The sequence below is a fragment of the Mesoplodon densirostris genome, chromosome 9, assembly GCF_025265405.1.
Source record: "Mesoplodon densirostris isolate mMesDen1 chromosome 9, mMesDen1 primary haplotype, whole genome shotgun sequence".
Classification (NCBI taxonomy): Eukaryota; Metazoa; Chordata; class Mammalia; order Artiodactyla; family Ziphiidae; genus Mesoplodon; species Mesoplodon densirostris.
The window spans coordinates 20,032,553-20,045,416 of record NC_082669.1 but is presented as its reverse complement, the minus strand read 5'-3'; the positions used below and the strand labels follow the sequence as shown (position 1 = coordinate 20,045,416).

The following is a 12,864-nucleotide window of genomic DNA, read 5'->3' as shown; positions in this document are numbered from 1 at the left end:
CATATCTCTGCAAAGCCTTTGTGGTGATAAAAAGCAAGTACCATGTGAAAATAAGTGTGAAACAGGAAATGAGGAAGGTGGTGTCAAATCTGTTTACAAGGTTGGACAAATTATGTGGTGCCCAGTAGATTTTAAGACATAAACACTTATTATTTATTTATTTATTTTATTATTATTATTATTTTTTGCGGTACGCGGGCCTCTCACTGCTGTGGCCTCTCCCGTTGCGGGGCACAGGCTCCAGACGCGCAGGCTCAGTGGCCATGGCTCACGGGCCCAGCCGCTCCATGGCATGCGGGATCCTCCCGGACCGGGGCACGAACCCGTGTCACCTGTATCAGCAGGCAGACTCCCAAGCACTGCGCCACCAGGGAAGCCCTAAACACTTATTAGATTATATAGACCTAACTCCTTAATACACAGAAATGTTAGGTATTTCTTTTGACCTAAGGGAGCCATGAAAAAAATTACTGAGACACTAAGCACACCGTGAACTAAGAAAGTTTGGGAACTTGTGAGCTAGGAGGTTATGCAATAATTCTCACAAGAGATCTTGGTGACCTGGAGTAGGCTTATAGGGATGGAGGAGCTGAGAAATGGTAAGCTGAGATTTTGAATATATTTTAAAGGTACAGCCAACAGGTCTATTGAGAGTATAAGAGAAGGAGAGAGCCAAGAAGGACTTCAAGGTTTTGACCTGAGTTGTCACTACCAGTTGGGGTGAAGAGCAAGATGAGTCTTGGTCACATCCAATTCGAGATGCTGTACTAGACAAACAAGTGGAATTCTTGAGTAGGCAATTAAGTATCCAAGTCTGCAGTTCTGGGGAGAAATAAGGGCTGAAGATATAAATGTGAAGGTCATCAGTTTATGAAACTGGAGATCACCAGCAAATTAACATAGATTAGAAGGAGAACTCTAAGTGCTGAGCTTCCGAGCAATGCAACACATAGTTCTAGTTCATCTGTGTACCTTTAATTCATATCATGGTACATGGCATGTAGTAGGCAATTAATGAATATCTAAATACCTATTTTTTGCATTTCTTTTTTTTATTGAATTATAGTTGATTTACAATGTTGTATTAGTTGTTGTATTAGTTTCAGGTTTACAGCAAGGTGATTCAGTTATACATATATTTCTTCTTCATAGGTTATTACAAAATATTGAGCATAGTTCCCTCTGCTATACAGTAGGTCCTTGTTGGTTATGTGTATACGTTAATCCCAAGCTCCTCATTTATCCCTCCCCCTACCTTTCCCCTCTGGTAACCGCAAGTTTGTTTTCTATGTCTGTGGGTCTATTTCTGTTTTGTATATAAGTTCATTTGTATCATTTTCTTTTAGATTCCACATATATGCAATATCGTATGATATTTCTCTTTCTCTGCCTGGCTTACTTCACTTAATATGATCGTCTCTAGTCCATCCATGTTGCTGCAGGTGGCATTATTTCATTCTTTTTTATGGCTGAGTAATATTCCATTGTATGTATGTGCAACATCTTCTTTATCCATTCATCTGTCGATGGACATTTAGGTTGCTTTGGTATCTTGGCTTATTGTACATAGTGCTGCAATGAGCACTGGGGTGCATATATCGTTACAAATAAATACTTACTTTTTACAAGGGTAAAACATGTACATACCACAAAATTTTAGAGACAAGAGTGTAGGTATGCACTGGAAAGTAAGTCTTCCTCCCACCCCTGATTCTCAATTCCTCCAGTGACGCCAGTGTTACAGTGTGTATCCTCCAAGAGGTAACACATGTACTTCAAGCGTATGTGTATGTGTATATGTTATAATAAATCTTTTTATTTTTATACAGCTGTAGTATCCAGCACACACTGGATTATGTTCTAAACCCTACTTGGTTTCACTTAACAATATATTTTAGAAATCATTCTGTTTCAGTACATGTGGAGCAGCCCTATTCATTTTTTACAGCTGCAGAACATTCCATTGTGTGGATGCATCATAATTTATTTAATCAGTGTCCTATTGATGAACATTTAGGTTCATCAGTGTCCTATTGATGAACAATTGTTTGCAATTAGGTTGTTTCAGTTGCAAACAATGCTGCCATGTGGATTCTTTTTCATGTGCCTTCGAACATATGCATGAGCACATTTATTCAAAATAAATTGCTGGAAGCACAAAGGGTCTGAGTCAAAGGGTCTCTGAGTTAAATATTGTTAGATGTTCTAAATTGTCCTCTATAGAAGTTGTACCAATTTACACTTCCCACAAAGTATGAGAATGCTTGTTTCCCTGTGTCATAGTTCACAAAGTGTGTTAAACATTTGATTGTTGGCAGTATGTTTGGTGGGAAAAGGTATCTCTCTGTATTTCACGTAATATCTCCTGTTATGAAAAAATCATTCATCTTTTAGTATGTTTAAACTTTCCTAGGAATATGTGGGTCACTTCTAAACAATTTTAAGGAGCTAAACTCAGCATGCTAGAGAAAGCATACTCTTTTTTTTTTAATTTTTTTTATTTTTTTAATTTTTTGCCTTATAACAAATTTAATCAGTTATACATATACATATGTTTCCATATCCCCTCCCTTTTGCGTCTCCCTCCCACCCTCCCTATCCCACCCCTCCAGGCAGTCACAAAGCACCGAGCTGATCTCCCTGTGCTATGCGGCTGCTTCCCACTAGCTATCTACCTTACGTTTGGTAGTGTATATATGTCCATGCCGCTCTTTCACTTTGTCACAGCTTACCCTTCCCCCTCCCCATATCCTCAAGTCCATTCTCTAGTAGGTCTGTGTCTTTATTCCTGTCTTACCCCTATGTTCTTCATGACATTTTTTTTTCTTAAATTCCATATATATGTGTTAGCATACAGTATTTGTCTTTCTCTTTCTGACTTACTTCACTCTGTATGACAGACTCTAGGTCCATCCACCTCATTACAAATAGCTCAATTTCATTTCTTTTTATGGCTGAGTAATATTCCATTGTATATATGTGCCACATCTTCTTTATCCATTCATCCGATGATGGACACTTAGGTTGTTTCCATCTCCAGGCTATTGTAAATAGGGCTGCTATGAACATTTTGGTACATGTCTCTTTTTGAATTATGGTTTTCTCAGGGTATATGCCCAGTAGTGGGATTGCTGGGTCATATGGTAGTTCTATTTGTAGTTTTTTAAGGAACCTCCATACCGTTCTCCATAGAGGCTGTACCAATTCACATTCCCACCAGCAGTGCAAGAGTGTTCCCTTTTTTCCACACCCTCTCCAGCATTTATTGGAGAAAGCATACTCTTATTGGATTTGCTTAAGTGTTGAGGACACTAGGCTTCTGAAATCAAAATATTCTAGTGAATTTTTCTTGAAAGTGAGATAATTCATGTTCAGCTGCTCTTGTTAGATTGCCTTGTTCGTTATCCTCGCGACCTACCATTGGGTGACGGAATTCATGTCTTGGATTTGTTGTGTGTGTGTGGTGTGGCCAGAATTCATCATTGAATATGAAGATGCAATGCATGAGCCGGGGCTGTGGCATCACCAAACTGAAGTCTCTGGAGCTCAGACCACAGCCCAGCTGAAGTTGTCACCCTATGTCAACTATTCCTTCCGAGTGATGGCCGTGAACAGCCTGGGGAGGAGCTTGCCCAGCGAGGCATCTGAGCAGTATTTGACTAAAGCTGCAGGTAAAGCAGGACTTCTGTGACATGAAATAAAATAGAAGGCTTTTCCACTGTTTGCAAGAGACCAAAGTTTACGAGTATGTGGCTGTTTAACTTCTAGAACCAGATAAAAATCCCACGGCTGTGGAAGGGCTGGGATCAGAGCCGGATAATTTGGTGATTACGTGGAAGGTGAGCTATGTCTGAAATATTCAACTGTATTTTAGAGTGGAAAGAAAAGTTGTTTTTAAATAATACCTGTATTAAAAATCCCCTTTCACACATTTTTTGGAATATATACATATATCATATATTTATTAATCGTGTAGTAGTTAAAAGCTTGATCCTTGGAGCCAAAATGAATGGTACAAATCCCAGCTTTGCCACTTAGTAACTGTGTGACTTTAAGGCATTTCTTTAACATCTCTGGTGTGTATCTGTGTGATGGGAATAACAATGAACCAACCTCATAAGATGAAAGGAGTTAATGCACTTGTAATGCACTTAGAACGGTGCCTATCACATAGAATGGGCTCAATAAATGCTAGCTTGTGTTGTCACCATCGTAGAGAACCTTCTAGAAGACAGGTACCAGTAGTCAACTTCTACTTTTTTCTTTTTGGCCTGTCTCTATTTTTTGGACTTGGAAAATTAATATATATTTGCTTATGTGATTTTAAAACTTATTTTAGATAGATCCATACATCCATTCTTAGATACATACATGTTTGTATATACTTAGATACATACATGCCTGTAGAAACAGGATAGAATGACAAGCCAATCTCTTTTTTTTTTAAAGAAAGAAGTAGTTCACAATTTCAGTTTCCAAGTAAAGTAGACAGTGAGGTGCTGTCATACAACCAGGAACACATAAAGGAAACTATATACCTGGAAAGTTTTATGTCACCTACCCATGACTGTGGAGCCAGAATCTGAGAGGCCTAGGGGGGGTTTACTACTTCAAGGTAGAAATTAGCCACGTTTGAAATGTTGATCCCAAACAAGCTGTGGATCTCATCACAGGTGAAAAAAAAGGACAAAAGGTCCCTGGAGAAAATTGTTCCTAGCTTGTACTTTAGTGGCGCAGTGCTCACCGTCTTTAAGTCTGGGAATTGAATTTGCCGTTCCAGTAAGAGATGGAACCGCTGATCTGTTTTATAAGCTCTGATGGTCTGGCTTTTCTTGTAGCCCTTGAATGGTTTCGAATCTAATGGGCCAGGCCTTCAGTACAAAGTTAGCTGGCGCCAGAAGGATGGTGATGATGAATGGACGTCTATGGTGGTGGCAGACGTATCCAAATACATTGTCTCGGGCACCCCGACCTTTGTCCCATACCTGATCAAAGTTCAGGCCCTGAACGACGCGGGCTTTGCTCCAGAGCCAGCTGTGGTCCTGGGACATTCTGGAGAAGACCGTAAGTGCCTGATGCTACTTCATGTCTATTTTTCCCCAGCAAAACAGACTTACCAAAGTGCAAGTCAAGGCCATGTCCAGAGGTGCTGAGATTGGGAGGGAGGATGGGAGGCAGCCATGATTTCGCTCAACATTTCTGCCTCTAGACGGCCTGCTATGTAGAAAATAGGTTCAGCGTGTTAAAAGTTATGACTTTTTAAAAAGATATGTTGTTCTCACAAAGTCAAATGAACAGAGCTCAAAAGAAAAAATCTATTCTCCATCCTTGATAATACATAGAATTGGGCTGGGGCATGTTTCAAGCTAAAATTAGGAGACGGTGACCTTCTTTGCATGAAATTCAAAATGACATTGATACTTCTACCCCCCTTTCTCATCTTTCCCTAGTCCCAATGGTGGCTCCTGGGAATGTGCACGTAAATGTGGTAAACAGCACCTTAGCTGAGGTGCACTGGGACCCGGTACCTCTGAAAAGTATCCGAGGACACCTGCAGGGCTATCGGGCAAGTGAAAGAGACCTTTCATGTTCTTTTCTCAGAAACAGTCCATCGGCCAGTGCCAGACGCCCTTTGCTTGGCCAGAGAGGCCTTGAGGGTTCATCAGGTGTACTGCCTCCGGAAGCCTAGCTCTGAAGCATCCCAGCTAGAGCTGGATCGAAGTCTCACTGCACACAAAGGGAGAAAAAAATTCTTTCTCCATTTTTCCCACAGATGGTCTACATTCTGCCAACTCAACAGTTACCGCATGCACGAAATGAGGAAAACTGATGTTCAGAAAACTAGAATGTAATGAAATGCACCTAGCTTTAAAACCACACTGACTGTGGTTTTAAACGAACAAAACTATGTGTTGAACAAACAAAACTATCCAGAAAACAATGTAGACGTCTGTTTTAAATAGTTTAGATTATAGTTCAAGATCCTAGAGTTCCAACTCAGTCATTCTTATAAACATCAGTTATCTGTGTTCTGGGGAAGCACAGAAAGACCGATTCATAGTTTTGATTGAGAGGTGGTCAAAGAACTTTCACACCTACCAAGGCAGTCAGGCTTTGATTGGTCAAACCCTGACCTCTAGAGGTCGGTTTTTGCACTGCATCATGTTCAACTTCGGGTTTTTGGTTTTTCTTCCTCTAAGATTGCCAGATTCCATATATATGTTGATTTCTCTTGAAGGTGCCTTTAAACTCCTAAGATGACTTTAAGAGGACTTAATAAACAATAGTTCTGGATTTCTATCCAAAGTTAATCAACATTTTACCTCTTCAAAATCTGTGTACAATTTCATACCAAAAAATAAGTATTTTTAATTAAGTGATGCAGTTTGGCAAAGTGAGAAAGCCCTAGACTTGAAGTGGAGGGTCTTCTTACATCTTGATAGCCCAGGGGCTCTTCTGTACTGTAGGAATAGTAATAATAAACGCTTCACTGTGGTTTTTAGTATTAAACTACATGATATATTGTACATGAAGTTGTATTAACTCTGCAAAAGTATGTAAATATTGGGCAGTAATTTTTACCATTAGAATATTTTATACAAGTAAAGGACACTTAAATCCTTCTATATGGGTCTCATGCTGTTTCACTTCTTTGGTTTATTTCACTTAGTCTTCTCCAACAACATAGCATAACCGAGCTTCATCACAATTTCTTTAAATTTCCCTCATTACCTATGCCTCCTACTCTCTTGCCTCAGAAATGATATCTGTCCGTTGTTCCACTAGTCTAAAACGTACCAAGGGAACTTTCTGGGAAAAATAATAAAGCTTTAATTTCGTGAGCATGAGGATTCTGTTGGCTCCCTTGTCCATCCCTGACTTGTACTCTTGCTGTTTCAGATTTACTACTGGAAGGCACAGAGTTCATCAACAAGAAACAGACGCCATATTGAGAAAAAGATCCTCACTTTCCAGGGCAGCAAGACTCATGGCATGTTGCCTGGGCTGGAGCCCTTTAGCCACTACACACTGAATGTCCGCGTGGTCAATGGGAAAGGGGAGGGCCCAGCCAGCCCCGACAGGGTCTTCAATACCCCGGAAGGAGGTAGGGTGGACGTGTCACTGAGATCCTAGCAGTGTGTGGTGCATCCTGAGAGACTTTGCGTGACCGATGGGCCCCCAAAGAAAGTATATTCTGGAAGCCAAATGTGATTTTCCCACAGATGAACACAGCACACACAGAGCTGACAGAGTGTCAGCTCATCTATGGCCTGAGGGTGTGGGGAAGGCTTCAGAGGCTTCCCTGAAACCCCCTTTCTCTTGACTTAACATTTTTCTCCACAGTTAATCACAAGGTCAAAAACCTTGCTAATTTTTTTTTATACAATTTTTTTTTTGGCCGAGCTGCATGGCTTGCAGAATCTTAGTTCCCCAACCAGGGATTGAACCTGGGCCCTGACAGTGAAAACACCAAGTCCTAACCATTGGACCACCAGGGAATTCCCTATTTTTATACAATTTTTTTTTTTTTTTTTTTTTTTTTTTTTTTTTTTTTTGTGGTACGCGGGCCTCTCACTGTTGTGGCCTCTCCCGTTGCGGAGCACAGGCTCCGGATGCACAGGCTCAGCGGCCATGGCTCACGGGCCCAGCCGCTCCGCGGCATATGGGATCCTCCCGGACCGGGGCACGAACCCGTATCCCCTGCATCGGCAGGCGGACTCTCAACCACTGCGCCACCAGGGAGGCCCTATACAATTTTTAAATGTTACTTTCCATTTACAGTTATTACAAAATATTGGTTATATTCCCCATGTAGTAAAATACATCCTTGAGCCTGTCTTACCCCCAGTAGTCTGTACCTCCCACTCCCTCCCACTGGTAACCACTAGTTCATTCTCTATATCTGTGAGTCTGCTTCTTTTATGTTGTATTCACTACTTTATTGTACTTTTTAGATTCCACATATAAGCGCTATCATACTGTATTTATCTTTCACTGTCTGGCTTATTTTACTTAGCATAATACCCTCCAAGTCCATCCATGTTGCTACAAATGGCAAAATTCCATTCTTTTTTATGGCTGAGTAGTATTCCATTGTGTGTGTATGTATATGTGTATATATATATATATATATATATATATATATATATATATATATATATACCACAGCTTTTTAATCCATTCATCTGTTGATGGACACTTAGTTTGTAGAACCTTGCTAATTTGATGCTGACTTGGGTCATTAACTTTCTGACCTGAAGCAAGTTATACAATTTCTCTAAACCTCAGTTACCTTAGCCAGAAAGCGTGAGAACTAGATGCGATCACCTCAGAAAAATATCTAGAAAGGAAAAGAATCCTCTAGGTTGTAGTTTACTTCTTTCTCAGTGCACCTTTGCAGTTCATGCTAACGTGGAACTGAGTTAGAAGGTTGGCCGTCTTGACAGAATGTGTTGGGAAGAGAAGGGAAGAGTCATTGCAGGTGTGGGCCATGGCAAGGGGAGGAGGAAGGGAGAACCAAACACAACTGATGCAGGAGCTGGGGCCAGAGGAGTCAGGACACAGCCACCTGGGAGCCTAGTGGATGAGGAGAGAGGGCCATGTAGTAAGAAAGGCACTAGCATGGCCTTTGCTTATCTTGAATTTTGCCTCAAGCCAGTATTGAAAATGATCCAGATAGCTTCTGTGGGTTGCTTATGTCTTTTTTTAAAAAAATAAACATTTTGGTTACAATTTTATTTTAGAGGACAATTCTTTTTTTATTGAAGTATAGTTGCTATACAGTATTTTGTAAGTTACAGGTGTACAGTCTTTTTTATGACTGAGTAGTATTCCATTGTAGATATGTACCACATCTTCTTTATCCATTCATCTATTGATGAACACTTAGGTTGCTTCCATGCTTGGGCTATTGTAAATAATGCTGCTGTGAACGTTGGGGGTGCATGTATCTTTTTGAATTAGTGTTTTTGTTTTTTCCGGATATATACCCAGGTGTGGTTAAAAGCAGTTCACAGACAAACCCTGTCCTGGCTCCTGGTTGAAGGGCTCATGGTGTTGGCAGCTACCCAACAGCCTCTGAGAATCATCTGTGTCCACCTCCCATCTCATTACAATGGCTTGTCCACAGCCTCGTTGCTCCTTGGAGGTTTAGGGCTCCTTCCACTAGAGGCTTTTGCTAGTGAGACCCTACACTGGCCCTTTAGATGGCTCAGGGGAAGGTGCCATAGAAAAGAGAACCAGTGGATTAAAGAACAGACAAGAGAAGAGTAGTCTGTCCACAAAGGTGAGAAACAGCATGGCTCCTTCAGGGAAAGGTAAGTCAGGCAGGCGAGAACAGTGAGAAAAGGGAGGAAGTTCAGCTAGGGAGGACCAAAATGATGGATGGTCTTAAATGCTATGGATATTAACCCTCAAGCCAGAAGCTCTTAACCTGAGGATGGTAGTCTCTTCAGGTGTCAATGAATGGGTTTAAGGAGCTCCGTGAACCCCCTAATATTATATACAAGGTGCATATATTTTTCTGGGGAGAGTTTGTGGCTGTCATCAGTTTCTCAAAGGGGTGATTTGCAGAAGCTTAGAACTCTGGGCCAGGACTGTTCTAGGCAAAGGCCACCGAGGGTCTGAAGGGGGGCAGTGGCAGAGAGGCGAGGAGGGAATGGATACAGTTGAGGTTAGCAGGGTGGGTGCAGCAGGATTTAGTGTCCCAGGAGATGGTGGAAATGAGGCAGAGGGGGAAATTCAGCTCGACAGCCTGGTTTCTGGCGAGAGGGACAGGAGGGTTTAGGGAACATGGTAGGTTGGGTAGAGAAGGTCACGATCGTGAGGGAGGGCTGCCATCGTCCATCATGCTCTGAGGAAGTGAATGAAAGACCAGGCATGTTTCTGCTGGTAATTTGCCAGCCTCTGCCACGGACAACCTGACACCCTTCACTCCTTCCCCAGAGCCAGGGTGTGCCAGCACCCGGGCTGTTGTCCATCACTGCGAGCTGCCGGGCGTCTCTCAGCTCTCCGGATAAGAGCTCCTCTGCGCTTGGGGGGTGCTGGCTCAGGCCCAGAGCCTGGCAGGCAGGGTGTTCTGACTGTTTGGAGACACCTGATTTGTTGGAGAAAACAGTCCTTAATAGCCCAGAAAGAACACAGCTGCTTCTACTCAACGGTCTGGTTAGAATAGTTCCGCTCAGTCACTAGCTCGCTTTTATTAAGACCCCATTCACAAAACAAACAAGTACCATCTCTTTTAAAACCATTGGTTTGGGTCCATATAAAGGCAAAGCCCTTATGTATTTGGAGAGAATGGTTTTAATGAATCTAAATGGAACTGGTGAGGGGAAAAGAGCAAAAGTGAAACAGGTTTCTCTTAATGTATTTTCAGCTGAATCAGGAACAAAAATGAGTTACAGAAGCCAAAAATCTTGGGGAATTCCCTGGCAGTCCAGTGGTTAGGGCTTCACACTTCTGCAGGGGACACGGGTTCGAACCCGGGTCAGGGATCTAAGATCCCGCATGCCGTCTGGTGCAGCCATAAAAAAAAAAATCTTGATGAGTTGTGTGGACCTGGTGAAATATGTCACTTTAATACAGTTTGAAACATTCAGAAACCTTTGTGTTGACTGTATGTCTCATTTGAAGTCCCCAGCGCTCCATCCTCTTTGAAGATTGTTAATCCAACACTAGATTCTCTCACTTTGGAATGGGAGCCACCAAGCCACCCAAATGGCATTCTGACAGAGTACACCTTAAAATATCAGCCAAGTAAGTTATGGGGAGAAGGAAACAGGGAAATATGGTTTATGAAGGAAAAAGACTGTTATCTTAAAATACAAACGGGGTATTTTCTTTACAGATGTAGAATATATACATATACCTTCAAGTGTTATTCTAGAAGGAACTTCAAATCATACTTTTTAAAGAAAAATGACATGTGCTTTTGAAAATTAAATTACGTGGAGAATAATACAGACCTTGAACGTGGGGCTTAAGTGCGTGCTGTCGTTATGTATGTAGGTGTCATGTATTGTATAACCAGCAGAGGGTAAGAAGAGGGGTTCCTTTGGCGCAAGGCCTCTGAAGATGAGATTTAGGGTTATTTAACAGCCCATGACTCCACCTGCAAAAACAAAGACACGAGAAATGCTATTACGATTCAACCAGAAAATTCTCCCAGCTTAGAAGCCCCTGGAAAACGTATTTCCCCTTGTTACACCATATTATAGGATTTTTTTTATGGTTTATCCCATAGTTTTTTTTTTATATTAAAAGGTATGCAAAAACAAAATTAAGTATCTATGTATATATATTTACATATATACATACATATATTAATCTATGCATTTGTATTAGAATCGCAGTGTGAACCTTGAGATTATCTTATTTTTAAATTTTTATTGGAGTATAGTTGATTTATAATGCTGTGTTAGTTTCAGGTGTACAGCAGAGTGAATCAGTTATACATATGCATATATCCACTCTCTTTTTAGATTCTTTTCCCATACAGGTCATTACAGAGTGTTGAGTAGAGTTCCCTGTGCTACACAGTAGGCCCTTATTAGTTATCTATTTTATATACAGTAATGTGTGTATGTCAATCCCAATCTCCCAATTATAGGACTATGTAAGGTTATCAATTATGTCAGACAAAGAGTGAGTAGGATTACAAAAGTCCGTGTAGTCCAGGTTGAACATTTTTGGTTGACACGTTTATTTACGATAGTATTCCTACAGCAATGAATGTTCTTTTTTTTTAATGGAGGTAACATTGGTTTATAAAATTATGTAAGTTTCATGTGTACAACACTGTATTTTGACTTCCATATACACTACAGTGTGCCTACCACTAAAAGTTGAGTTTCCATCCAGTTGACCCCTTTACCCATTTCAACCTCCCCCCATTCCCCTTCCCTTCTGGTGACCATTGTTCTGTTCTCTGTATCAGTGTGTTTGTTTTCGTTTGGTTTGTTCATTTATTTTATTATTTTATTTTGTTTATATTCTTATTGACAGTTAACAGCACCCATGAATTAGGCCCTCTGGTAGATTTGAAAATTCCTGCCAACAAGACCCGCTGGACTTTAAAAAATTTAAATTTCAGCACTCGGTATAAATTTTATTTCTATGCACAAACAGCAGCAGGATCAGGAAGTCAAATAACAGAGGAAGCAATAACAACTGTGGATGAAGGTAAGATGGGTATGTATAAAATCCATATAACTAGAAGTATCGTGAGACAGAAATCTTTAAGTTTATGCTTTTTCTTTCCTTCTTACCATGGAAGTATCCATGTTACCCAATTAATACAAACACTTATTTGTAACCTCTCATTCTGATATATATATATATAAGCAGCTATTTAATTCATACTGGAATAATGATTTGATGTTTGTTTTTTAAGTCCCTATGAAATTTTTAAGCTTATATTAAAATATTGAGGTGAGAGTGGGAAATTACAGTATTTTGCCACACTTAAATTCAAAGTTCATGGCAATGTTTTTTCCTATCTACAACTTTACATATATACACACATACACATATGTGTAATACACACACGCACACACAGACATGCATACCTATACACAAATAAATATATGTAACTGTGGTTCTGATCTTGATTCACCAGAAAATAATTTGCTAGTCTACATACTGATTTAGGTTTTCTAGCAAGGAAATCAAAACAGTTATTAAATAAAGCATTTACTTTGTGTTTGAGCATGGGACTTCATAATTTGCTATGCCATCTGGTATAGAAAGCAAAAGAGCTCCATTAAAGTATTTAGAAAAAGAATGAACACTTCCTTTAATACTTTTAAAAATTATTTTGAAAAACTTGAGATTCAATGAAAATGATCAAAAGCATTGTAAAAGATT

The 12,864-nt window shown here is 40.3% G+C and overlaps 1 protein-coding gene across 19 annotated transcripts in view; it reads left to right on the top strand.

Moving 5' to 3' along the window:
* The window catches only part of NRCAM (neuronal cell adhesion molecule), an 88,545-nt gene that overhangs the window by 49,789 nt on the left and 25,892 nt on the right, over nt 1-12,864 (top strand). For 11 of the 19 annotated variants that reach the window (XM_060108699.1, XM_060108696.1, XM_060108693.1 and 8 more), the window contains 7 exons: nt 3,474-3,671; nt 3,769-3,839; nt 4,839-5,064; nt 5,451-5,566; nt 6,901-7,105; nt 10,633-10,755; nt 12,004-12,180. In XM_060108699.1, coding sequence (XP_059964682.1) covers nt 3,474-3,671; nt 3,769-3,839; nt 4,839-5,064; nt 5,451-5,566; nt 6,901-7,105; nt 10,633-10,755; nt 12,004-12,180 — 1,116 coding nt within the window. Of the gene's footprint in view, nt 1-3,473; nt 3,672-3,768; nt 3,840-4,838; nt 5,065-5,450; nt 5,567-6,900; nt 7,106-10,632; nt 10,756-12,003; nt 12,190-12,864 lie in introns of all 19 variants that reach the window. The other 8 variants (XM_060108703.1, XM_060108690.1, XM_060108702.1 and 5 more) reach the window with 3 other exon arrangements.